Source organism: Mirounga angustirostris, unplaced genomic scaffold (genome assembly GCF_029215605.1).
Source record: "Mirounga angustirostris isolate CCGP_5_RB_7025 unplaced genomic scaffold, mMirAng1.0.hap1 SCAF_8, whole genome shotgun sequence".
Lineage (NCBI taxonomy): Eukaryota > Metazoa > Chordata > Mammalia > Carnivora > Phocidae > Mirounga > Mirounga angustirostris.
The window spans coordinates 10,448,317-10,475,206 of record NW_026991716.1 but is presented as its reverse complement, the minus strand read 5'-3'; the positions used below and the strand labels follow the sequence as shown (position 1 = coordinate 10,475,206).

At 41.6% G+C, this 26,890-nt stretch overlaps 1 protein-coding gene across 16 annotated transcripts in view; it reads right to left on the bottom strand.

Annotated features, from left to right (window-relative positions):
• KIF13A (kinesin family member 13A) overlaps positions 1 to 26,890 on the bottom strand; it is a 208,089-nt gene that overhangs the window by 99,479 nt on the left and 81,720 nt on the right. For 15 of the 16 annotated variants that reach the window (XM_064597116.1, XM_064597118.1, XM_064597121.1 and 12 more), the window contains exons 3-4: positions 25,744 to 25,756; positions 3,740 to 3,800 (exon numbers count right to left, since the gene is read on the bottom strand). In XM_064597116.1, the coding sequence (XP_064453186.1) occupies positions 3,740 to 3,800; positions 25,744 to 25,756 (74 nt within the window). The remainder of the gene's footprint in view (positions 1 to 3,739; positions 3,801 to 25,743; positions 25,757 to 26,890) is intronic. The other variant, XM_064597123.1, reaches the window with a different exon arrangement.

Sequence of the window (26,890 nt, the reverse complement as noted above, 5' to 3'; positions counted from 1 at the left end):
GAGAGCGAGAGGACGGGGTCTGAGATCACCCTGGGCCATGTCTCCTCCTCCCACAGATGAGGAAACAGATCCCCAAAGGTGAGCAGCTGGTGGCAAAACTGAGTCTCGTCAATTCCAGTGCGTTCTCTTTCCACAGAGCTGATGCTATTACCCTCAGGACTGCGACAACGTGACCATGACAAAGACGGTAAATAGTGAGTGGCTTACGTACTTTCCGCGGACAGGTCATTTGGTCATCGAATCAACCCTAGGAGATGGAATGATTATCATCCTCATTTAACATGTGAGGAAACAGAGGGGCAGTGAGATTCGGTGGCTCCCCGGGCGGTCTGACGTCGGAGCCCACACTCTCCCTCGCAGCACTCCAAAAGCCCGCTGCCGTGCCATCCAACATGCTACAGACTTGCGTATTTCTACGTGGGACAGCTTGAGAGCGAAGGGCGCTGCGGTCACTTTTAACAAATAGTCAAACGGAACATTCTGACACACCGCATGAAACTCAGCGCCCTGCCTCCCTTGGCTCCCTCAATCCCTGTGCTTTCAAGTCTCTCCCCGCTACCCCTCCTCCTTCTCTCTGCCCCCCAAGTTTTGAGAGCCCCCTCGAGAGCTCTCCGTCGGTATCAATGATTCCATTATTCACTGAGCCTGACAAATAGGTCGGTTTCAGGAAATCCATGCTCCCCCTTTTCCATTTCCTCTACTTCCCATCAGAGAATGAAGCCTTCTATCTTAGTGTTTCTATTCACCATTAAGAAGGAATTGCAACTTCTTTTTTAATGAAGAGAAGGGAAATCAAGTTAGTATGAAACCAATCAACAAATCTACCAGTAATATACTTAGTAGGCAGATTATTTACAATGGATACAAACAAACCTGAGAACAGCTAGCAAGAATTTTACTTTTTGCTAAGGTGGTCATTGGATTTGCACAATAATAGGGCTGTCTAAAGAATAAGAATTTCTCCCCACGTTTTGTAAATAGACATTGCTCTATGAGCCGAGAGAGTGCTGTATTTCAGGGCTGAATGGAACATGCTATTTGATGTGATCATGCAAATTAAAAGTAGTAAATTTATTAGGCTCTCAGTAAGTTTAAAAGTCATTTTTATCTTTTTAAATATTTCTGAACATACTAATTTGTAACGCAGAGCTCCAGAAATCTTTAGTTTCACATGTCAATTTTATTATCTGTACTTTAAATGAAGTTATTTCCCATTTAAAAAAAAAAGTTTGTTCTGGGGCACCTGGGTGGCTCAGTCAGCTAAGTGTCTGCCCTTGGCTCAAGTCATGATCTTGAAGTCCTGGGATGAGTCCTGCATTGGGAATCCCTGCTCAGCGGGGAGTCTGCTTCTCCCTCTCCCTCTGTGCTCTCTCTTTCAAATAAATAAATAAAATCTTAAAAAAAAAAAAAGTTTGTCCTATATTCAGGGATATGTGTTGATACAGTGCAGAAGACCAGAATGGTCTCTGTGGACAATAAGGAAGAATGTGATTCTAGAAGACACGACAAAGAAAAACAACCTCCCTGAAGCATTATTTTAACCACATCACTGCAGTGGCCCCTGTTCTGCACCATATCAGTCAACCAATAATCAGTTTACACTAAGCTCAGTTTAGACTTCAGAATTCTGTTCAGCCCTTCCAGATTTTGTCCTTCCTTGGGTTTTCTATAGCACTCAAAATCTATTAAAACAGACAGTTTAACTCAATATTATCTCAAAATGTTTAATGTTGTCTGTTATGCACACTTTTGCTTTCCACCCAACTTTTTGATTTCTCAAGGGCTTTCCGAGGCTGCACACACAGTAGGGGTTTTGTGGATCCTTAAGGAACCATTCTGAGACCTGCTGGCTCCCTGGGTTATAGAAGAGGAACAGCCCTGGGCCAGGTGGGAGTCACGGAGCAGAGGGTGAGGAAGGTAGATGGAGGATATATAATAAAGGACCCTACATGTAGTCCAAGGAGAATAGATTTTCTCTCTAAGTGGTGAGGAGTCCTTGAGTAGAGTTCTACTTCAGGAACATCTCTCTGGCTGTATCCTGAATAACATCAGCTGAACAAAGAGTGAGCTCTGCATAGCCACAGCATTTGTTTCTGTTACAGTAGGAAATCGTTTACTTTTGTAGTTTATTTAAATCCAAAAGCACACACCCAACACCAAAATACACACTGGGCTAACACTCAAAGCAGACTGTTCTAGACTCTGTAGAATTTATTGTCTAAAGTGCTAATGGGCCAATAAAAAGACAAATTGACTACAACCAACATTAAGAAGTACTTATTCACTTCAATGAAATATATTTGCTAAAGGTGTAAGAATGATGTTTGGAAAGAAAGGCTCATTTACTCACTGTGAGCAACAGAAGAAATTTCCCTAGTTTCAGATTAACTTTTGAAAAAATTGTATATCGAATAATTTCTCAACAAGTTTGCTTTATGTGGCAAGGAAAGCATTGTCAGGAAACAAAATTCCCTACAAGCAAGTGATCTCCTTTTGCTTTCTAGTCTTGTAAGACCTGCATCCTCTCCATCCATCCCTCACTATTCTTTTTAAAAAGCAAATGAGAAAGTCATTCAGCTGATGTTCTTCTTAGTAGAAATGAGGAGAACACATTCATTAAGACTAAATACCTAGGGCGCCTGGGTGGCTCAGATGGTTAAGCGTCTGCCTTCGGCTCAGGTCATGATAGCAGGGTCCTGGGATCGAGTCCCGCATTGGGCTCCCTGCTCAGTGGGGAGCCTGCTTATCTATCCCTCTGACTCTCTCTCTCTCTGTCGCTTATGAATAAATAAATAAAATCTTAAAAAAAAAAAAAAAGACTAAATACCTAATGGGGCGCCGGGGTGGCTCAGTCGTTAAGCGTCTGCCTTCCGCTCAGGTCATGGTCCCAGGGTCCTGGGATCAAGCCCCGCATCGGGCTCCCTGCTCCACGGGAAGCCTGCTTCTCCCTCTCCCACTCCCCCTGCTTGTGTTCCCTCTCTCGCTATGTCTCTCTCTGTCAAATAAATAAATAAAATCTTAAAAAAAAAAAAAAGACTAAATACCTAAGGAAATGGGGACACAATCAAAAGAGTAGTAATCAAACTTCCTTCACGAACAGAAATGCTTCCCTCCTGAGCTAAAGCAATTGTGATAAACTCCTTAAAAGGACCAAGACTCACCAAATAATAAATCAGTAGTCATCTGTGTTCAATGGAATAGGGATGCAATGCCTCAAGGAAGGAACACCAGCAAAACGTGGGGCTGGGAGGTCATGTTTCCCTGTGATTGTGTAATTTGTATCACCAGTGACTACTAGAACATTCAGGATGTGAGTGGGTCGTGGAAACCAACAGCATCTGTGCTTTGCTCATATCAATGGACAGTGAATTTCCAAAACAGTGACAAGGAATGACATGGCACATTAAACCTCTTCTTCATGTGGTAATCCCAACAGCTACCATTTCTAGCTGGAGATGGTGCCCCAGTATTTCTAACTGTTGGAACACCTCTGAAGATACTAATACCCCCTTTACAGGGAAAGAGCCTGGCACTTAAAAATAAAAAAACCCGTCCATGACTTCTTAGCAAATTAGTGGCACAGACAGATCCTGAAATCAAATCTTGTTGACTTCAAAGCCACGTGCTAGAACTGGAAAGAACGAATGTGAATTTTATGGGGAAAAACAGAACTGCTGAATAAAGAAAACAGACGAAGACTGAGGCCCAAAAATCAAGTGAAGAGAGAGAGCCAACTTACCAGCATATTTTGTAGTATTAGATTCATCCATGGACCAAAAGCAATAATCAAAGGCAAAAACCTGAATGAAAGAACAAATTATTAAAGATTAATTAACTTCTATGAGTAAATCAGACTACAAAAAAAAAAAAGATTTGCTGATAAACATGAGGGTTCTTGCTACTGTCTGATTAGAAAAAAACACTATAGATTTAATGCTTTATTAATCCTAAAGCTTCTTTTGGACTAAACTGTTGGTTATCTTACTGTATTAGAGTGAGTTGCATACGAAAATTGCTATTTATCCAGAATGGGAACAACGAGACATCTTAACCAAAAAAATATTTTTAATGATACATTTAGTAAGAAAAAAAAAAAACCAACCCCAAAACAATGACTTCTCACCCAAGTCCACAGTTCCCGCATCTGCTGAAGCCCTTGGCTGGATTCCCAGGCTTTGCTAGTAACATGAAAGTGATCAACTTGCGTTTTAATCACCTCCTTCTAGCTTTCTGTGATGGTACCATTTATAGCCAAAGTTCCAAACTCCCCACATTCCCACCCTGGACTCCATTCTCTCTGTTTCAGCATACCATCTTGGGCCAGGTCTTGTTACCAAACCGATAACTCACTCTTGGGTTTATTCGTTTTCTGTAGAGTTACGGAATGACCACTATGTACTGGGAAACGCTGACGCGTCCTGCATTGGGATTCTCATCCAATTTCTGCTTCCATGCATATGACCACCACTCATGTTCCAGCCATCATTTGCAGATGTAGAGGGCAATGCTCCCCAAAGTGTGCCCCAAGAAACAGTCGTTTCAGGAGATATTCCATGAGAAACGATTAAACTGTGTTGCCAATGGTGTACATTTTGCCTGTTTCCTCAAGGCAATTCTCAATATTAAAGGTTCTGAAAATTTATCCAGCAAAGAAACTCATTTAAATGCTTAATTTTTTATTTCTCCAGTTCATTTTAGGGAAGAGACCCTTTCCTGAGCAACACCTATTAACATGCCTTGAAACTACTGTTTCTCGGTGTACCCCCTTGGCAAACTCTGGCTCAGAGGACTCAGCAGCCACTTTCCTGGGCTCCCTCTTATAGCCTTTTCCCCTGGCAGTCCAAACAGCAAATTACAAACCTCCCACAGACAGGAACCCTCTAGTGCTTAATCATTTCCTAGGGACTACAAGCACTGAGCAAACAGAACCCAAACTCTTTGACCTGGCATTTGATACGGGCCACAATGAGGCATTTCCAGCCCCTGTCCCCCAGCTTCCTTATGCTTCCACTGAACCTGTCTGTACCTTGGAAATGGGAGGAACGATTCCACCCCGTCCTTGTCCTCCTCTTCATTTACACCCTTCAAAATGCTTCCTATTTCTTAAGGCCCGCTTCGACGCAATTTTCCGCCAGGAAACACTTCTCAGTTAAATCCAAAGGAATTCTCTCTCTTCCCTGAAATCTTACAATGCTGTTTAATCCTTTTTCTTGCCACTCTTATACCAGTGACCTGTTTTCCATTTATCAGGGTAGGTGATCCATGCATATGTTTTACCTCCACTGGTAGACGAAGTTCCTTGAAGGCAGGAACCATACCCAATTCATACTTGTATCTTACAGTGTTCACAGTAGTTATTTATAGCTACTTATTGAATGATTAATGGTACTGAGACCTTGCAAGAAAGCAGGTACTTTCTAAATCCTAAAAAGACTAAGCTATGTTCTGAAGAGTTTCAGACCTGCATGCACACTGTTAACAACCGACGCAGGTACATACAAGGTACACAGCTTGCATCATCAATCTCAAATCCAAACTCAAATTTTGCGACTTATACACACTTATTCACTCTGGTCTTACAGTAACCAAGGTTACAACGAACAGTAGTTTCAGCCAACAGAGTGTGGGATATTTACTGCATTTCAGGGCTTTTCCCGTGACTCGAGAGGCTACACAGGCGAAATCCAGTTAATCTTCCTGCCTCTAGGCAGCACTGAACTTCTCCTGAGACATGATGATCTGACTTGTTTTCAAACGTTTCCAGGGGAGGAGATTCCACAACCTAGCTTTTTTTTTTTTTTTATTCTTATGTTAATCCCCATACATTACAACATTAGTTTAAATGAAGTGTTCCATGATTCATTGTTTGTGCATAACACCCACTGCTCCATGCAGAACGTGCCCTCTTTAATACCCATCACCAGGCTAACCCATCCTCCCACCCCCCTCCACAACCTAGCTTTAATGGCATCTTATAACACTTAAGTTCCATTCTCAGGACATTTTTCCCTTCCTTTTGACCTAAGTCAACTCTCCTTACTTTAAATGGCCAAGAGAGACTATTTTCCATTTTTCTATTATCTTCATTGTTTTCCTCTAGAGTCTCAGTGAATTCCTCTTAGTAGTTGCTATATACAGTGAAATATAATTTATTCCCCATATGTTGATGTTTCATACCTAAAACTTTCTTTTAACCATTTGCTACTTTGTATACAGAGCAAGAAAGTGAGGGAAGTACAGTCACAGTTATGCTACTTGAAATAAAATGGAATCCTCCCCAAATTTTGGGGGTCTACCTCTCAGTAACAATCATTCCCTATTCTGTGCCAACTTCCATTTCTAGCAGCTAATAAAGTCAGTTTTGCTCATAAAAAGGGAGAAAACAAAATTTTTCATTTTAAACATCTGCCTCCTAAAATTCAGACAAACGTTAAAATCCCACAGAGCAGTTTTAAAAACAAACAAACAAACAAACAAACAAAAACAAAACAAAACAAAAATTCTGCAGAGGAGGAAAGGCCCATGATAGGACTGGTGAAGGACTACTTTTTGCTTGCCAAATACTGAACTCTCCTTGACCTGAATTATGTCTCGAATTTCACAACCTTTGATCACAGGCATTTTAGAATGGCCATATCTCAAACCATGGAGTACAGGTATGCAGTACATATTTGCGATTCAGAAAGCTAAAGCCCAGACGTCTGAGGGATTTCCCTAAAACTCAAGGCAAGTGAACAGAAAAACTGTTATATTTTTCTCCTTTAATGCAGGCTACAAGTGATCCTCCCTTCCATGAAATTCTACTGACTTCGGAGCTCCTGTGGAGTTCACATGTGGTTCTATTGGATGCCTCAGTTCCCATGCGTGGGTCTTCCCTCCACTTGCAACGTGAGCTCCTTGCAGACAGGGACTATGTTTCGTGAACCTCATCATGCCTGGGTCAGGATCTCATACAGAGCAACCACTGTAAGTAGCATTTTCTCAGTAAACAAACATCATACCAGGAGAAGGAGCTGGAACACAGACACGAGGACAGAACAGATGTGAAAACTGGTATGAAGAAGCAGAAGTTCGGGGACCCTGGGTGGCTCAGTCGGTTAAGCGTCTGCCTTTGGCTCAGGTCATGATCCTGGAGTTCCAGGATCGAGCCCCACATCGGGCTCCCTGCTCAGCGGGAAGCCTGCTTCTCCCTCTGCCCCTCACCCTGCTTCTCCCTCTGCCCCTCACCCTGCTTGTGCTCTCTCTCTCTCTCTCTGTCTCTCTCTCAAATAAATAAATAAAATTATTAAAAAAAAAAAAAGAAGCAGAAGTTCAACTGCAAGATATATTTTTAGATGTTTCATTATTTTCATATGCATGTTTCTTTTCTTTTTTTTTTTAGTGCACAAGTGGAGGGGGAGGGGCAGAGGGAGAGGGAGAGAGAAAATCTCCAGCAGACTGCCCACTGAGTGCAGAGCCCAACGTTGATCCACGACCCCGAGATCATGACCTGAGTTGAAATCGAGAGTTGGAAGCTTAACCAAGTGAGCCACCCAGGCAGCCCTCATATGCATGTTTTTGAGCGAACTTGGTTCCTTCAATGGTCAAGTACAAATCTGGTCATGAGATGAGCACTAGGGTCCACTTTGGCACCGTTATTCCATGGCTCATGTATAATTTGTAGCTTGCATAGAGATTAGAACACTTATTTGCTGTTAGAACAATTAGTTCTTATGATTGTTATTAAAACAGTTTCAAGGGTATTCAAAATAATTTGTCTTATGGAGTCCAATCATTTCTCTTGCAATCTTGTTAGTCCTATACACTATTCACAAACTATTATCCTTCTTTTCATGGCCAAATTTAATTATAATTTAATCACAAAAGGTTTATAACAAAAGGGGACATGATTTTCTTTGGTCTCAGAGAAGTTTTGCTCTTCCAATACAAAACCCACTGACATGTCAAAAGAGATAATAAAACCATTTTCTTGAGAGCTACTCCTTAGAAAATGACCACCTCAAATTAAAAAAAAAAATTCATCTTTTTCAAAGCCATCACATTATATTAAAGAAATATGTTATTTAAGACTTCAAGGTCATTTCATTAAAATTCCTAAATGCATATTTCATCTATTCATTACGAAGTTACTAGCATCCCAACTGGAGCATGGGAATGGGGGACTTCTTAAATGCATACAACTGACAAAAAAAATTAATTTCCTATTTTGTCAATGCCAATCCACATTGTGAGCATTTTTTGTAAAGGCACCCATACCTTCCAAGAGCCTTCAATTAGATAGAGTCAAAAGGACAGATAATCTCCCTTTGTTTTTAAAATCTGAAAGCCATTATCTTCATTGTTTTCAAGAAAATTTTACTCTACCTTCTCAAACTCCTACTCCTTCCTCTTAGTTTGCAACTTGTAAAACTCCTACCAGCATTTAATTCCCTGCAGCTTGCTGTTCACGTCTGTTCCACTTTCATCGCTCTCTTAAAAATGTTAGCTTTGCATCTTTGTGAACAACTGAACATCTAGTAAAGTTACAACAAGCTGTTCTTAATAAGGTAAATGTGTTGACTGATACATATTCTGAGGCAAAGGAGCCCCAGGACTTAGGAGCAGGATGCAACATAGTCAAACTCTGGTCGTATCTAAATGTCCTCACCATAGTCAAACTCTGGTCCTATCTAAATGTCCTATGTCTGATGGCATTTCAACAAAATACAATTTTTAAAAATTTTAAAAATGCAAGAAAGACTTTTAAATTTTTTTTTTTTTAAGATTTTATTTATTTATTTGACAGGGAGAGACACAGCGAGAGAGGAAACACAAGCAGGGGGAGCGGGAGAGAGAGAAGCAGGCTTCCTGCGGAGCAGGGAGCCTGATGCGGGGATCGATCCCAGGACGCTGGGATCATGACCTGAGCCGAAGGCAGACGCTTAACGACTGAGCCACCCAGGTGCCCCAAGACTTTTAAAATTTTTAAAAAATTTTTAAAAATGCAAGAAAGAATTTTAAAATTTTTAAAAATTTTTTAAAAATGCAAGAAAGAATTTTCTTTGTTTCCTTGAAGAACCAGAAGGCATCGGCGTTCTAAGAAACGTGATCTGTAATCATTTTCTGACCCATAAAAGCCAAACATGCAGGAACTTGCAATTCGAACTACCTTCCATTCATCCTTCCTAGTTGTGTGCATTCACCAGTAAGTTCTCCAGTTATACAATGATTAATCCACAAAGCGATCAACAAATAACTATTTGCCACCCCTGTCAATTGGAACTCAAATATGTATTAGGCATGTTGTTTGTACTCCAGTTGTTTATAGTCTAGCTAAAAATAACAACATAAACAATTATTTTAATATGTCTCATACCCCCTTTTCCAGGCAGAAAGTGATTAACCCCAATTATACCAAGATAATTTAATTTTATGTAAAGAAATATTTCTAGGTGTGCCTGGGTGGCTCAGTCAGTTAGGCATCTGCCTTCGGCTCAGGTCATGATCTCAGGGTCCTGGGATTGAGCCCTGCATCAGGCTCCCTGCTCAGCGGAGAGCTTGCTTCTCCCTCTGCCCCTCCCTACCACTCATGGTCTCTTTCTCTCTCAAATAAATAAAATATCTCAAAAAAAGAAATATTTCTACACATATTCATCAGATTTTTGGCAGTGAGTAAAAGCCGACTCCCTTTCAATTTCTCCAAATTAAAATCTTTCAATGACATCTCAAATGTCACTTTTTAATTTTTACTTTTTTAAAGATTTTATTTATTTATTTGACAGTGAGAGAGGGAACACAAGCAGGGGGAGTGGGAGAGGGAGAAGCAGGCTTCTCGAGGAGCAGGGAGCCCGATGTGGGGCTCGATCCCAGGGCCCTGGGATCATGACCTGAGCCGAAGGCAGATGCTTAATGACTGAGCCACCCAGGCACCCCTCAAATATCCCTTCTTTATGAAAACTCTCTTAAGGATACTTACTACTCTGAATCTCTTATTTGTCTAACCAGAGTTAGTGTATGTGTGGTGGGGGCGTGTGTGTGAGAGAGAAACAGAGATTCATTCCTTTTGTTCTGCTACGTGATTAATTCTCAGAGGCCAAGATTTTGGTTTTCCTAATGTTTTATTGTCCATAATTCCACCAAACCAAAAAAAAAACAAACAAACTGAGAATTTACTTTGTAAAGCAACTTCTTGGCAAATTTCCTTTTAATTAAATGATCTTGTAAACCTGTTTTCACGTACGATGGCTGCTGAAAACAGCGCACATTGGTTGGTGTACCCTTCAGCTGTACGTATAAGACACCACAGTGGTACTTTGTCAAAGTCTCTGTTTTCATTCAACTGTGGAAGTGACAAGACTAGTGTCACCCTAGAGACATGAGGTGTGTTTACTGGATTCCCACCCCTGTCCCGAGAAGACAGGGGCATGCTCCCCTATTCATCTATTATGTCCAGAGTCAGCCAGATCTTCAGCTCTCAGAGTTCTCACCAATGACCAAGAAATCCTCTGGGCGTATTAAGGACAGTGGGAAGTCTGGGGGGCAAAGGGAAGAAAAGAGAATGCAGACCTATGAAGGAATCCCTCCTTCCTGTAACTATCTCCCTCTCCTCACCGCGCTGCCCAGGGGGCTACAGCTCATTCTTCAAGTCCTGCCCAAAGGTCGCCTCCTCCAATGTTTCCTCAACTTCCCTCCTACGTGCTGTCTTAGTCAAAAGCGTTAGCTCTCTAACACACCCTCTACTGAAATAACTACCCATTTTACATTCAGTTGGGATTGTGGGAATTCAAACAAAATACCTGCCAATACGATGCTTGGTGTATAATAGTAACTCAGTGTCGGCAGCTACCATGATCAGCATTAACAACATCTACTAGTGGACTCCTCTCCCCAGACAGCAGTAGAATTACTACTTGTAGAGTGAATATTATGTACCAGGTACCATTCTCAGTGTTTTAGAGTCTCATCCAGCTGGGACCTCCCCCAAGCCAGGGACTGTGCTGATTCATTTCTTTCCTTCCTACAGGTACAGATGCAGTAGATAGCTTGATTTGCTTAATCAAGTAAAGAGAGAAAAGTAAAAAGGCAGCTAAAGTGCACATGGCCATGAGTGGAAGAGATCCTACAGTTCCTGAGCTCTGTAGCAAAAGTATCAATGCAAAGCACACCACCCCTACCTCCCAAATCCAGAATGGGAAGGGCTTCCCACCCTGTGTTGACGTGCTTTGCTTTGCATGAAGGAGTGTGTTCCTCTCCTCTCTTTCTATACGGCCACCCTCCTCTCTTTGCACAATTCATCCACTGTTCACATCTGCAGACCCAGCTGCTATCGACAGCCTGTCCTGGCAACTATCTACTTTGAAACTAAGCCCGAGATCTCTTTGCAAACCCCCATTTCTCCAGTTTTATAAATACTGCTTTGCGAATGTTCAATTCTGTCAAGTTGGAAGACCACAACTAATATGAAAGACAAGGGCGAAATCTGTTCACATTTCACCACACTGAATTGAACTGAATCCGACCAAGAAAAAAAAATTACTGTATTTCATGGCATGTTGAAATTTTCCTTTTAGTGCCAAGCTTCAACACTTTTCCCTTTCATCTTTCTCCTAAGTCAGAGATGTGAAGAGTCATTAAAAAAAAAAAAGAAGGGTTGGCTGTCGTTCACCTTGAAGAAGCTGGGCTGAAACGGAAAGGAGAGCGGGTCACTGAAGTATGTCTGATCCCCTGAACCTTCGCCGACTGCTGCGATTTGCATGAGCAGCTTTGCCAGCACTGTACCTGAGCATATCTGCTCCTGCTCACCATCACGGTCGCCCTGACTCCGGGTGCGTTCTACTGAAAGACGCCCCTTTCCCACTGAACCGCTGTCTTTCTGCAGTGTGATGAATCCTCTTCTTCACTTATGCCTGGAGGAGCACGGCATACAACGTCTTGAGTTACACAGTACGGCCCGATTGTGAAGAGGTCCAGCATCCTAAAGGCTCAGCGCAAGACAACAGCATCTGCTGCACACCGACGGGCCAACGAGCCAATGAGGCAGTGCTCCCGATCTCAGGGGATTCACGATCTGCTGTAGGCAAGTGCCACTCTGCACGGCAGCTGGAATTTCTAAGGGTGCCTGGGGAGGTGGCTCTTCAAAGACCTGGTTTGTCTTTGTCATAAGCATCTACGGAGCTAAGAGTCTCCCACTTGTTAAGCCCTCACACTCGAATAGAGGGAAGTCACCAAGAAAAGGGAACAGTGTGGTATGTAGAAGACAGTGTAGACCTACAAGGATGAACACACTGTGGGGCGGGGGTGGAGGAAGTGGGGCAAGGCTCAGGTTTCTAGAGAAGGCAAAGCTGGGCTGAACTTCGACAGATCATTAAAAAGACAAGTAGGAAAGGCATTCCAGGTAAAGGGGAAGCCGGCAAGCAATGGAGAAAAGGTGGGCATGACTGGAGTAGTTTGCAAGAACAGTGGGCAGGGGAGCAAAAGTGAAGAACGGGGCGAGCCAGCCGCGGGAGACTGTGCACCTTACAGAGAAGCCTGGGCTTTAGCATGCTGGCACATGTCGGGGCCACATTCTCACTCTGGAAGGATCACTGTGGCAGCAATGTGGATGCTGGACCGAACGGGTAGAAAACCAGGGACCAAGAGGCTAATTAGCAAATCATTATGATGAAGGTGAAAGGTTTTAATTCTTAGCCTCAACGGAGATGGAAAGAAGCTGTACTGAAAGTCACCTTTTGGGGGGGGGGCTGGGAGGGGCAGAACCCCATACCTTATTTATTTGAGAAATAGCACCTTTTCTTTGGAGAACTGTACAACTACCACTCCAGCCACTTGGTTCCCAGGAGGTACTGCCATGTTCTTATGGGGCATATATAATCATATATTCAATATATGCTTGCTCGGGGGAGAAGGCAGGAAGAAGCACACAGGGGCTCAAAGTGGACCACTCAGTTCCCTAACCTCTTGGCCATAGTTAACTGGTCCTAAAGCGAGTATCTGACTTGGGATTTTTGGATTTGGGACAAAGGAAACCAAACCAGTCTCTCTGACATGACTGGAGTTGTAAAATCTGGGACATGTTGAGGCCATGTTTCTAACCACATGAACCAGAGAGCAGACACAGCTGGACAGCAGTGAGAGGGAGAAATGAAGGGGCCCATATGGGAATGGAGACAGGAGATGGGGAGATAGGGAGAAGCGACTGCATGTGAACCCCAGCCACTTCCTGTCCTTGAGTCCAGACATCTCAGACTCATTCTAATCTTACGATCCATCTAGTTTGAGTTCCGGTCACTTTCAGCTGATAGACTCCCAACTACTAGCAGAAGAAAAAAACATGAGAGATGGTAAAGGAAGAAGTAACTAGGCTGGGTCACCCTTGAATATAGGACTAAAGGAAGGGTGTGAGTATTAAAGGCCTGTGGGAAGAGGTACCAAGAGCAAAAACCATCCAGAGTTTCAATAAATTTGAAAGTAGGAGCGAGTTTTCCCAATCCCAGACCAATATCATAACAGAGCACTGAGCTTCCCATTTTACACCGTAAACGTACAAACCAGTGGTGCATAAGCAATGCAGTACTAATTGAATTCCAACTCATTGCAATACTCCATTCTCGTCATGTTTAATCCCTTTAGCATTCAGTTCTAAAATCTGCTTCACGAGAGGCTGAGGGACGGAGGGGGAGGGTCACAGATGTACAATCTGGGCTACTCTCTTTCTGGTTCTTTCATGCTCTGATTGCTCCACCTCAAATAAACTAGCCACCCGGATAACTTCGCCAACAACACATTCACAGGGTGATTCAGGTGTTTTTAACACAAGAGTATTTCTTCATCCACAAAAACAGCCCAAAAGATAAACTAAATAAATGCACGATCCTATCTGCAGTCTCTAATAAATGATGGTTGTTGCTCATTAAAAAGGAAAAGAAGTAATAAAACCCAGATTGAATCTGAGTCACCCAGACATCGCCTACCATGAGCAATCTCTGGGTCTGGTTTAGAACTGCCAGTAGCTCATCCCCTGTGTCTATCACCCCTGCTCTGTCCAGCACACAGAGGAGGCGGTGGGGTGGACTCCAAGGCCCCAGGTCACCAGACATGGAGGACCCAACGTACTCCAGGGATTGTAAACATTTATTGTGCAGTCAGATCAAACTGGGAAGCTTGGCAGAGTTCACTCTGTCGGGGATGACCCAGGCCCAGAGGTGGGAGATTCCTGAGAGTCTGCCTGGTCCAGTAGGTGTTGACTGTTCTGGATTTGGAGATGGACCAGTGCCAAGAAACAAGGGAGATGGATCTCTTTTTATCCTGGCACCTGTAGTCTGTGCATCTGGTACCTGGTCAGCTGTATCCCTGGGCATCTGGAGAAGCACACAACTACACTGGGCACATCTGGCTCTGAACAACGCCAGGGAGAAGGAGAGAGGGGAGAGGCAGAGCCTACAGAAATTTCAATACAGGGGCTCCTGGGTGGCTCAGTTGTTAAGCGTCTGCCTTCAGCTCAGGTCATGATCTCAGGGTCCTGGGATCGAGCCCTACACCACGTTCCCTGCTCAGCGGGGAGTCTGCTTCTCCCTCTCCCCCTCCCCCTGCTTGTGCTCTCTCTCAAATAAATGAATAAAATCTTAAAAAAAAAAAAAAAGAAAGAAAGAAATTTCAATACAGAAACATATAGCACCGTGTTTCTGAGGATTTTTTGTTTCTTGGGATTTTTTTTTTTTACAAATGTGACCTGGAATGACACAGTGTAGTGGACTGTCCTACTCTTCCAGATTAGTCGCTGTCCTCCCAGTAAGAAGATTCCACAGCCCTGCCTACTGCCATGTGAATGCAGTGCTTCTGGTCGGAGGAACAGGATTCCTGACCTCCGGCCAGCAGGCTCGGCCACACGACTCGCTTCGGCCAATGAACCGTGGAGGAAGAGATGCTGCGGTCCCGAGCCAGAGAAGAGACCACCGCAGGGTTCTCTTCCTCTCTCCTCCGCCACAGGAAGAGCACATCCCAGCCAGGGGCTGCTCCTTCGGCCTGGGGGCCAGGCTGGAGTCACGTGGTGCAGAGCCACCACAGACTTCAGCTGACACCGAGCACCTGAGAACTAAACCTTGGTTGTTTCAAGCCACTGAACTTTCAAGGCTGTTACTGCTGCCTCACGTAGCATAAGGGGACCCACACGCAAAGAGGTTATTATGAAGTGAACCAAGACTGCTACAGATGACTCCAGCCTGGCCACGTGACTCCATTAAAACTGCTTCCAGGTTTGGTGAATGCATCCGTGTGCCAGAAGGGTGACACACCCCAACTCCAGAGGAACAGAAGTTCCTGTGCTTGGGACCCTTCCAGACCTAGCCCTACATACCTCTTTGTCTGGGTGCTCAATGTACCCTTTATAATAAACCAGTAAACCTAAGTAAATGTGTCCCTGAGTCTTATAATAAGGCATTCTAGCAAATTACTGAAGCTGAGGAGGGCATCCTGGGAAGCCCTGATTTGTAGCAAAGTCAGAGGGAAGTACGGGTAATCTGGGGACACACTACTTGTGATTATTGTGCCTGAAGTGAGGCAGTCTTCTGGGTCTGAGCCCTTAACCTGTGCCATCTGGGCTAGCTCTGGACGGCGAGTGTCAAAGCTAAATTGCCTTATAGGATATCCACTTGTTGTCCAAAGAGAATTAGAGAATCATTTATTGTGGAAATGCCACATGTTCAGATCAGTGTTGTGACTAGAGAAACAATTTCCTTTAACATCAATTACTTTGTTTCTGTTCCTCAAATACATCTTGATTGCTATCCCATATCTTTGCCTTTTGAAATCATACCCGTACGTGAAGATCCTCCTCGAGCCCCACTTGTAGTTATGAAGCCTTTCTTCCTCGGAACTCATAAAATATTGAACCAGTGAATGATGTTTATCATAATCTATTTTCTATTACCTACAGGGCTGAAGGTTTATTTATTTGTTTTTAAAGATTGTATTTATTTCTCAGAATGAGAAAGAGAGAGAGAGAGCACAAGCAGGGGGAGTGGCAGGCAGAGGGAGAAGCAGGCTCCTCACTGAGCAGGGAGCCCAACACAGGACTCGATCCCAGGACCCTGGGATCATGACCTGAACCGAAGCAGATGCTTAACCAACTGAGCCACCCGGGCATCCTGGGGCTGAAGGTTTAATCCTCCTTTCTACATTTGGATTTGTAGAGGGCAGGGACCACGGGTTTAATCACCTCGTGAACCCTACAACCTCCTCACACAAGACTTTTCACCAATGTTCTCAATTAATAGTGGTCTACTAAATGACTTCTGAAAGCATAAGAAAAAAAAATTACTCCTAGGAAAAACACACAGCAGGAAGGTGATGCTCACACGGAGTTTGTGCAGTACACCACTCCGAGACACAGATATAAAGGCAGAAATGTGAGCGATGGCTGCAGAGCTGCTGCATTTACCTGACGGCAGCTAGCACAAGGCTCAGGACGGATGCTGAAAAGATGGTCCATCCTCAGCCATGCATTTGGCTGCAAACAGTGCCGTCCAACAGAAATATAATGTGAGCCACGTGTGTAATTTAAAACTGTTTTCAGACACACATTAAAAAAATAGAGATAAAATCAAATTTTAGTATTTTTTATTTAACCTGATCTATCCAAAATATTCACCTTATGTACTTTTTCTCGTACTAAGTCTTTGACATCTGATGTGCCTTCTGCATGTGTGACGCATCTCGGTCCTGAGCAGCCACACGGCGCATGCTCGAAAGCCACATGGCTGCACGGCGGCTGTCTGGGCAGCGTAGGTCTAGAACTCCTCTCAGCTGAGGCCAACCCTTGGTTTTCAGAAAGTCACCAAGTGAAGTGGGAGAGGCAACAGAAAATGACAGTAGTCATAAACTGTGAAAAGCGAATGAGATGGCATAAGCTGTGCATCGTAAGACTGTCCCCTCCTTTCTTCTGAGCAATTTCTACAAAGTCAGATTTTTGGTACACGGGTATGACTCTTCAAAGGATACTACTACACCTGCACTGTAATGTCATTTTCTTCCGCTCACGATTTGCCAACAAAATTATGGAAATATAGGAGGGATCGAACACCTTGAAGTTCGGTAGTTCCTAACCACACTTATAAATAAAATAAAAAAACATCTGAAGTGAGTTTAATTAACATCAAATTGTTCAAATAAATCATACATTTCTGAGGTATTAAACATAATGATGAAGAGTTAAAGAAAAAAAAGGAAACTGAGTAAAAAAGGAAGTGATCTTGCAGACATTTACATCTTCCCCAAACTCTTCGTTCTTATTGCTTCCTCCTATCTTTGCTCCATAAAACTCAACAAACAGAAAACCTGATTTACACCCACGTGGTGTAACAGAAAGTACAGGCGATCAGAAGGCCTAGGATTGGAGCCAAGCTCTGTCACTGGATGGTTCTGGCCAAATTCACTCCTTCCCATCAATCTCCTCTTTGAACAAGAGGGTCTGAATGGTCTGAGGTCAGAAACTTATTCCAGCCCTGCAGTGCTCACTTGGCACACGGAGGGTGTTCAATAAACACTGAGAGAGAGGAGAAAACAGGAAAAGGAGGAAGAATTCACTTGTTTTTCTGTGTGTTTCAATGTAGCTCCTCAGGAAAGACACTTTTGCCAGACATGACAACGCATGAGAAGTGAAGGTTCCTAGAACGTGCCAGACATTCTGAGGGCCAGAAGGGAGAACTGGAACCGGCTCCTTTCTAAAGGCAAAGCTACTGGGACTGAGGACATTTCCCTGTTCTTCAGCAACAGAGCATGCATACTGGCATAATTAGATAGTGATTCTCCACACACACGTGTCTTCTCCCTCTGTACCACCTCCTGCCAAAATCCAAAGTTTATGAGAAGGTGGCTGAACGAACAAGCAATTAATACATCTAAGACAAAAATCTGGACACAAAACTAGTCACACTGATAAGGAAAAACACACCTACCTCCACACTGAAAATTAGGAGGCAAAGCCTCTTTGTTTTTCATTTTGTTTTGTTTTAACAAGGAGGCATAAAGCAGGTGTCTCCATGTTTGTCTAAAAGCTTTCTTTTTAAGGGAAACAGGACACACTCCTATAAACATTGCTTAAGAGCTACTGGCAAGAGGATTAAAGGTATGTGCTTGGACTACGCTAAAATTAATGTCTCTCTGTTCAGGAGTACACACTTACAAAATTTAACACTTGCCAAAGAGAAAAGTCCAAATACATAGCATAAGGCAATTTATACAAATACAAATTTCCCTTTCCATCCTAACATGCGACATACACACGCTATTAAAAAAAAAAAAAAAATTCCATCTAACTTTTAAAAGTCAACCAGAGAAATAGCTTCATCTTTTCCTGGCCTTAACACTAGAAAAAATAACTTTTAGAACAAAAGAAACCTAATTTGGAAAGAACCAGTGTCTAAGTATCCTCCTGGATGCCACCACCACCAGCCGGGCCACAGTGAGTGTCTGGTTTCCCTTTATTTTTATTGGTTCTTCCTCCTCTCCCCATTCTCCAGAGCAGGATGAGTCCCAAGGCCCAGTTTCCTATTCTCTCATGTCCTCTGTTCCTCTTAATCCTCTCTTCCTTGACAACATAATAGATACCTCTTCCTTCCACCTCCTCTCTCCTCCTTACCAGATTTTCCCCAACCTTCCTAGGGCAGAGACTGCAAACCTTGCATAATCGCTAGGCGTCGATATCAGATGCTTTGCCAATTTCTCCCAATTCAACCCATTCTAAAACCCAACCCATCAACTTCTCCCTGCACCAAACCAGCTCTTTCTTCTTGAGTTCCTGCTGGATTGTCAGTCACTCTGTTTCAAACTCCAAAGTCCACTCTGACTCTCTTTGTTATATTGTCTCTTATATGCTCTCAGGATCTAAGTACTGGATACTCTATTTCTGCAACATTTTGATAATGTGACCCTTCCTCTTCTCCAGTCCCCTGGCACTGCATCAGCCCCGGCCCTTATTACCTCTTTTCTGGCAGATTTTATGGAATGCATCTCCAGCTGCCTACCTCCTCCAACCAAAATCAATTTATTTTATATTCTGCTTTCACATTAACCTACTGAAACAGAGCCTCAACTAGCCTACTGCTTTGGTCAAAATAGGCGGTAGAGAGACACTGAAGGTATCAAGGGGCCAACCCTGGCATCAAGGCCTTCCAGAGCTGGATTTGCATTCAACCTCTTTCTAGATGAGCCACCCAAGACTCCCCTTCATGTCCAACTTTGTGCCTTATCATTCCATGAACACAGTTGACACTCTTCTCTTGGCAGATCCATCTACAATCAAATGACCAAATATATGTGAGGCTTTAATAAAAAGGTTTTGTGTGCTTTTCATTAAGTATATCCCTAAGTACTGAAGGTCTCTGAAGCTACTGTAAATTATTGGGTTTCTGTTAAATTTTATTTTCTAATTGTTTATCACGAGTATAAAAAAATACAATTTGTATTTTGACCTTGGCCACCTTGCCATTTGTAAGTTCTAGGAACTTGTTTGGAGATTTCTTAATGTTTCGAAGTATGTGACTATATTGCCTATAAATAAAGATGCTTTTGTTTCCTCCTTTCCAATCTGAATATCTTTAATTTCTTTTTCTTGCCTTATTGCACTGGCCAGGACATGCAGTCAATGCTAAATGGAAGTGGCTAAAACAGTATCTTTGCCTTATTCCCTATCTTAGGTGTAAAGTGGTCAGTCCTTCACCACCAACTATGATGACAGCTATAGATTTTGAATGGATGCCATTTACCACATTAAGTTTCTGCATCTCTAGCTTGTTTCAAGTCTGTATCATAAATAAGTATTAAATTTTGTCAAATGTTCTTTTTCTGCATCTACTGAGATGAGCACATGGTTTTCCTTTTTCATTTTGTTGGTATGATAAATTTACATTTTTTTAAATAATTAGACTATTTTTAAAGCAGTTTTAGATGTACAGAAAAACTGAGCAGATGGTGCAGAGGTCCCATATACCCCCTCTTTTTTGGGTACCCCCCATCAGTTTCATCTATTAATAACTTGATTAGTGTGTAATATTTGTTATAATTGATGAACCAATACTGATAAATAATTAACTACTAACCCCCACAATTTACATTAGGGTTCACTCTTTTGAGCTACACAGTTCTATGAGTTTTGATAAATGCATAACGTCATATATCCCCTATTATAGTATTATACAAAATGGTTTCAATGCCCTAACATCCCGTGCTTCACCTGTTCCTCCCTTCTCTCCTCCCACTCCCCCGGCAACCGCTGATTTTTTTTTCTCTTTGAAGGCAACCAAGTTTTCACTGAATTTAATTTAGATTTAAAGTGAATCTGGCATATTGTAAGTACTGAGTTAAAGATAGATACTCTTAATAGTAACAACGGAAATGGGATTCTAAGAGTATAGTAGCAGGGATAATATAAAGAATATGAGACCTTTCCTGCCCAACAGCTGGGTAGGAATGGTGCTAACTTAACCAAATATTCAAAATGACACCCCCTCCCTTCTCCTAATCAGTACTCTTACCTTAGAATATTTCTTAGTAAAATGTGCAAGATCCTTATACATAGTAGAAACAGTGCATATTGCAAGTAGGTGACTATCATTATTTACCATCATCACATAATTAGACAAAATTTCAACAACTGCCTAAACTACACAAAAAAAATATTCCTTAAAACACAAATCAATGACAAGAGAATCCATGTTTCTAGTGCAGTTTGTAAGATCTCATGGGAACTCTGGGTTCAGGCCAGAAACAAGCATCTGGATAATGGACTAGCCAGATATTTGGATCTTTCTTGAGAATGGAATCAGGGCAGACAGTGTTCTCTGGCTTAATCTCTAGCAAAGTGGCTCTGTCCATCAGTGAAGGGAAGTAAAAATTTAGCTGGACTCCAACCTTTTTTTGTGCTACACTGGTGAGTGTCCTCCTGCTCCAGCAGATCTCTTTTTCTTTCTTTCCTTTCCTCACACTTCCAACAGTCATTCTGTAGCTTCCATGTGCTATGGGTACTGTCCCAGGTACATGATAATTTTTGTGATGTCTGTAGTTTTGCCTTTTCCAGAATGTCATATAGTTGGAATCATACAGTATGTAGCCTTTTCAGATTGGCTTCTGTCACTAAGCAATATGTGTTTAAAGTTCCTTCATGTTTTTTCCATGGTTTGATAATTCATACAGTGTTCCATTGTATGGATATACCACAGTTTGTTTATCCATTTACTTACTGAAGAACATCTTGGTTGCTTCCAGTTTTTGGCAACTATAAATGAAGCTGCTGAAAACATTCACATATAGATTTTGTACGGACAAAAATTTTCAACTCATTTGGGTAAAAACCTAGAAGCATTATTACATAGCTATATGATAAGAATATGTCTAGCATTGTAAGAAACTTCCAAGCTGCCTTCCAAAGTGGCCACTTTTCATTCTCACCAGCAATGAATGACAGTTCCTGGTGCTCCACATCCTCACCAGCTATGGTACTGTCAGATGTGTCCGGATTTTAGTTGTTCTAACAGGGATGCAGTGGCATCTCATTGTTGTTTTAATGTGAAATTAACCATTTTTCATGTGTGTGTGTTTGCCATGTGTATACTTTCTTTGGTGAGGTGTCTGTTCAGGTCTTCTGCCCATCTTTTAACTGGGTAGTTCATTTTCATACTGTTGAATTTTAAGTTTTTTTTTTAATATGTTGGATAAGAGTCCTTCATCAGATGTATTTTGCAAATATTTTCTCCCAGTTTGTGGCTTTCTTTTCATTCTCTTCACAGTGCCTTTGCAGAAGTTTGTACTTTTAATGAATTCTACTAATCAATTTTATTTTTACAGGTCACACTTTTGATGTTGCATCTAAAAGGTCATCAGCAACAAGATCTCTTAGATTTCTCCCACACTATCTTCTAGAAATTTTACAGTTTTGCATCTCATATTTAGGTCTATAATCCACATTGAGTTAATTTTTATGAAGGATATAAAGTCTATATCTAAATTCATTTCTGTGCATGCTAATGTCCAGTTGTCTCCACACAATTTGTCTCTCCTGTATTTCATTTTGTTATCTCTGCTAACCTATCTTCTAGTCATTTAATTCTCTCTTTGGCTGGATCTAGTCTTCTGCTAAACCCTAACACTGAACTTAATTTTGGTTTTGAGATTGTCAGGGTAAGAATTTCTACTGGGTTATTTTCCAAATCTGTTTTGTCATTTTTTATAATTTCTGTCCTCCTCAACACTTTAAAGTTTTATCTTTTATCACTTTAAATATAATAAGCATAGTTACTTTAAAGTTCATGCTTAACAATTTGAACATCTGAAGCATCTGTGGGTCTATTTCTACTTTTTATTATTTTTGCTATTTCCTGTCCATGTTGCCTTATCTTGTAATACACCTCTTTATCTTTGATTGTGTGCCAGACATTGTATTTTTAAAATGGTCTGTGGAATCTTTAGAGACTTGGGATTACATTTGCTTCTGCCAGGTGCCTATGGGAACCTCCATTCTAGGATCACTCTGATCCAATTTTAGTGCTTGAGACTTCCTGGATCACACAAAGAACTTATAACCACATGGTAATCCATGTGAAGGTAGGTTTACTTCTGTTTCATCTTTATACCTCAGCCAAGGCTGCATCTCAATCTACTCTGCCAACCCAAAGTATAAAGAGTTTACCAAGGATTCCACCTCTGGTAAACTCCGAACTCCAACACTTTTGTCCTCCTAGGCTCCCCAGATCCCATGAGGCTGTCAGAAACACTGCTCTGCCTTTAAGCTGCCCTACCTGAATGGCATACACTCAAAAACCAGGCTCACCTCTCTAAATTTCCACCATTTCTTGGATCCTGATTTGGTAATTCTTCACTAACTTGGAATTTCTCCAGTGCTTTCAAGCATAGGTTTTTAGTATTAGTTTCAGTCCTAGCTGTCCTCAGATCTGCAGAAGTCAGAATGAGACCCTTCATCCTATGATTTCCACAAATATTTTGCCTCTTGTGGCCTTTAACACAATTGATTTTATACTAAATTGTGCCTATGTTCTCTACCCAAGGAGAATTCTCCTGTTTTCAGGAGAATTTAGTGATTCATCACTTACATATAACACCCAGTGCTCATCATAAAAAGTGCCTTCCTTAATGTCCATCACCCAATTATCCCATCCCCCACTCACCTCCCTCCATCAACCCTCAGGCTTATTCTCTATTATTGAGTCTCTTATGGTTTGCTTCCCTCTCTCTTTTTTTTTCCCTTCCCATATGTTCATCTGTTTTGTTTCCTAAACTCCACATATGAGTGACATCCCATAGTACTTGTCTTTCTCGGACTTATTTCGCTTAGCATAATACTCTCTAGCTCCATCCAAGTCATTGCAAATGGTCAGATTTCATTCTTTTTGATGGCTGAGTAATATTCTATTGTATATATCCACATCTTCTTTATCCATTCATCAGTCAATGGACACTTGGAGTCTTTCCATAGTTTGGCTATTGTTGCTAATGCTGTTATAAACATCAGGGTGCATATACCCCTTCAAATCTGTATTTTTGTATCCTCTGTGTAAATACCTAGTAGTGCAATTGCTGGGTTGCAGGGTAGTTCTATTTCTAACTTTCTGAGGAACCTCCATACTGTTCTCCAGAGTAGCTGCACCAGTTTGCATTCCCACCAACAGTGCACGAGGGTTCCCCTTTCTCCGAATCCTCATCAACATCTGTTGTTTCCTGTGTTGTTAATTTAGCCATTCTGACAGGTGTGAGGTGGTATCTCATCATGGTTTTGATTTGTATTTCCCTGACGGTGAGTGATGTTGAGCATCTTTTCATGTGTCTGTTAGCCATTTGGATGTCTTCTTTGGAAAAATGTCTATTCATGTCTTCTGCCCTTTTTTTAACTGGATTATTCGTTTTTTGGGTGTTGAGTTTGATAAGTTTTTTTATAGATTTTGGATATTAACCCTATATCAGATATGTCATTTGCAAAAAAAATCTCATTGTTTAAAATCAATGAAATTTCGTTTATGTAATCATCATTAACACTTTTCCCTCCTGTCTGCTGTCAATGTTTACAGTTTCTGCAAGAAAAGACCTTATTTATTTTAATGTCTTTTTTTCAAAATAACACTCTATTGTGTCACTTATTTCAAGACCAGCTTTATACTTCTCAGATGTGCCTTATGACATGCATAAATACATATATTTAAATGTGGTGACTTCACATTGATTTTATTTTGAAAATTTCATGATACTTCTTAGGAACTATCAACAGAACACTTAAGGAAACCACTAAACTCTATATACTGAATAGAAAATAACCCAGAAAATCTTTATGTATAAAGAAATTAGTGATTTTTTTTTAATGTATTTTTGTGCCCTTATATCAGTGCTTTTCCTTCACTAAGGAGCCATATATCAAATTGCCTAGGATTTCATTGCCTTTTTGTGTGGGGAAAGAATTAAATGCATCACAAGGTCGACAGTCTGTTCTGAAACTTCTAGGACCAAAAGCAAGGAAAGGAAAAGCTACTTAGGGGAACTCACATCTTTCTGAGTAGCACAGACACTTTTTTGGTTGCAGCTTTTTGGGACTATGTCCAAATCAGTAAGTGCTCAGGGAGAACCTTCTAATTCCTCAGGGTTGGCCAGAGGCCAGTGCTTACATTTCTATAACATCATATATTTCCTCTTTCTTAAAAGATCTCATACTATTTATTCAATATGTACCTTCCTTGCTGGAGTTGAAACTTTTAGTGCCAAGGACAATTCCTCTATTGCCTTCAGTAAACATAAAGGATAACATTTAACATTTTGGTGGGTTTCCACTTCTAAGAGCTAAGCTAGATTTTCCTTTATCGCCTGAGAGGCAAGTAAGCCAAATCTACTCTAGAAGCCTTACCCTCCCCAGCATGTCTTAGATTCTGACCATGTAATGGGGGGTGGGGGTGCTTAGCCTGTCTTGATTCCATCTCAGAGACCAAAGTTATAACCAGCATTATTGGTCAGGGACTGGTTGAATTTATCCTTCCTTTTGGCACTAAGTGTCCCTTTTATACCCAATAAAATACTCACCAGTAACAAAATCAGCCTTCAGTTATTCATGAGTTGATCATTCAGATCCCCTCCTTCTCATATTCTTTTTCCCCACCTACTCTCTAACTTATGGGTTACTCCCCTGGTAAACATGCCATTGAAGGCTGCCCAGAGCAAGGAGAACAACTCCAGTCAGTGGACTTTGTGAGGGGCTAGAAACTCTAACAGAGCACACAGAGTTGGTGGGCAGCTAAAACACTATCTGAACGTCTGGAGAATTTCCCTGATACCACCAACTATTCTTGGTAGTTCATCTGTCCAGTCAACAATCATTCCATGATGTTACCAGTTTTGTCTTTCCATTTTCTAGGTGGTGATACTCTACAGTCCCAGCTTCTCCACTTACCCAATGTGTAAAATAAGACACACCATTCACTCTCTGAGCCTCATTTCATCATCAATAAAACAGAAACAGGAAGCTGACAGCTTCGCTCTGAGGACCAGAGCATTAATTCTAAGAATGAAATAATGTATGAAAGTGCTTTGCAAATGTAGAGGAGCATTCTAATTTTGTGTCATTACTGACATAAATTGTTTTTTCATGGTTTAAGTTTTAATTAGAATGCCGATTTTTCTTCTCAATGGGAGAGGTGTTCCACATGGGTTACTGTGATGGATGAAGTCCTGGATATTTGCATACTTAGTATGCATGCCAAATTCCGCATCACTGCTTACCTTGGGAGGTTTCCTTAATGATGGAAACAAAAATTCAGCAGCAGAAGTAGAAAGGGTTGTCAACACAGCAGCCACATCAGAGGGAAGCAATGAAAGAGAAAAAAACATAAGGGAAACTCAGCATTTTGATAACATGATCTGAAAGGTACTCTATTTTACAAAGATGAAAAGAAAAATTCACTTTACTGCCTGCAGTGATAAACTATTATATTTGTTTAATGGGGTACCTGGGTGGCTCAGTCGGGTAGGCATCCGACTCTTGGTTTCGGCTCAGATCATGATGTCAGGGTCATGGGATCAAGCCCCGCGATGCGCTCCAGGCTTGGAGGGGAGTCTGCTTGAGATTCTCTCTGTCCCTCTACCCCTGCTCCCCACGCCCAAATGAATAAATAAATCTTTAAAATAAATAAATAAAAGCCATGGTTCTCAAAAAGTTTCACATATTTCAACACCGAAGAGAAATTTCAGAGCAAGTTATATCCTTCTCCCACTACCAGCCACACATGCACTTTTTTAAACTTTAATTTTTCCATTTCTCAAAAATGACTGAAATTACCACCTGGAGAAAACTCTGAAAAGCAAACAGTTTTCAAAGTAACAAACCAGTAGGCTGAGTTGCTCTGCAAATGTTTTCCATGTATACCAAATTAAAAAGCTGAACTATGATTATGCAATGCGATCCTTTGACAGTTCGTAGCTTTCCTGATGTGGTTGTTTTTAATCAACCTCCAATATCATCCATTCATAAACTGTGAAATTATTGTGAAGTAGAAATAAGGGAATTTTGGGGCGCCTGGGTGGCTCAGTCGTTAAGCGTCTGCCTTCAGCTCAGGTCATGATCCCAGGGTCCTGGGATCGAGTCCCACATCGTGCTCCCTGCTCCGCGGGAAGCCTGCTTCTCCCTCTCCCACTCCCCCTGCTTGTGTTTCTGCTCTCGCTATGTCTCTCTCTGTTAAATAAATAAAATCTTCAAAAAAAAAAAAAAAAGAAAGAAAGAAGGGAATTTTTCCCGTGGCTTTATTCCGTCTTCACAAGGAATAAAATCTGGAGGATAACAAAATGGATTTTCAAGCACAGAGGGCATGGAAATCAAAAGGTACAGGCAAAAATAGCATGGTGACCTTTCTCCAGCACTGGGCCCACAACT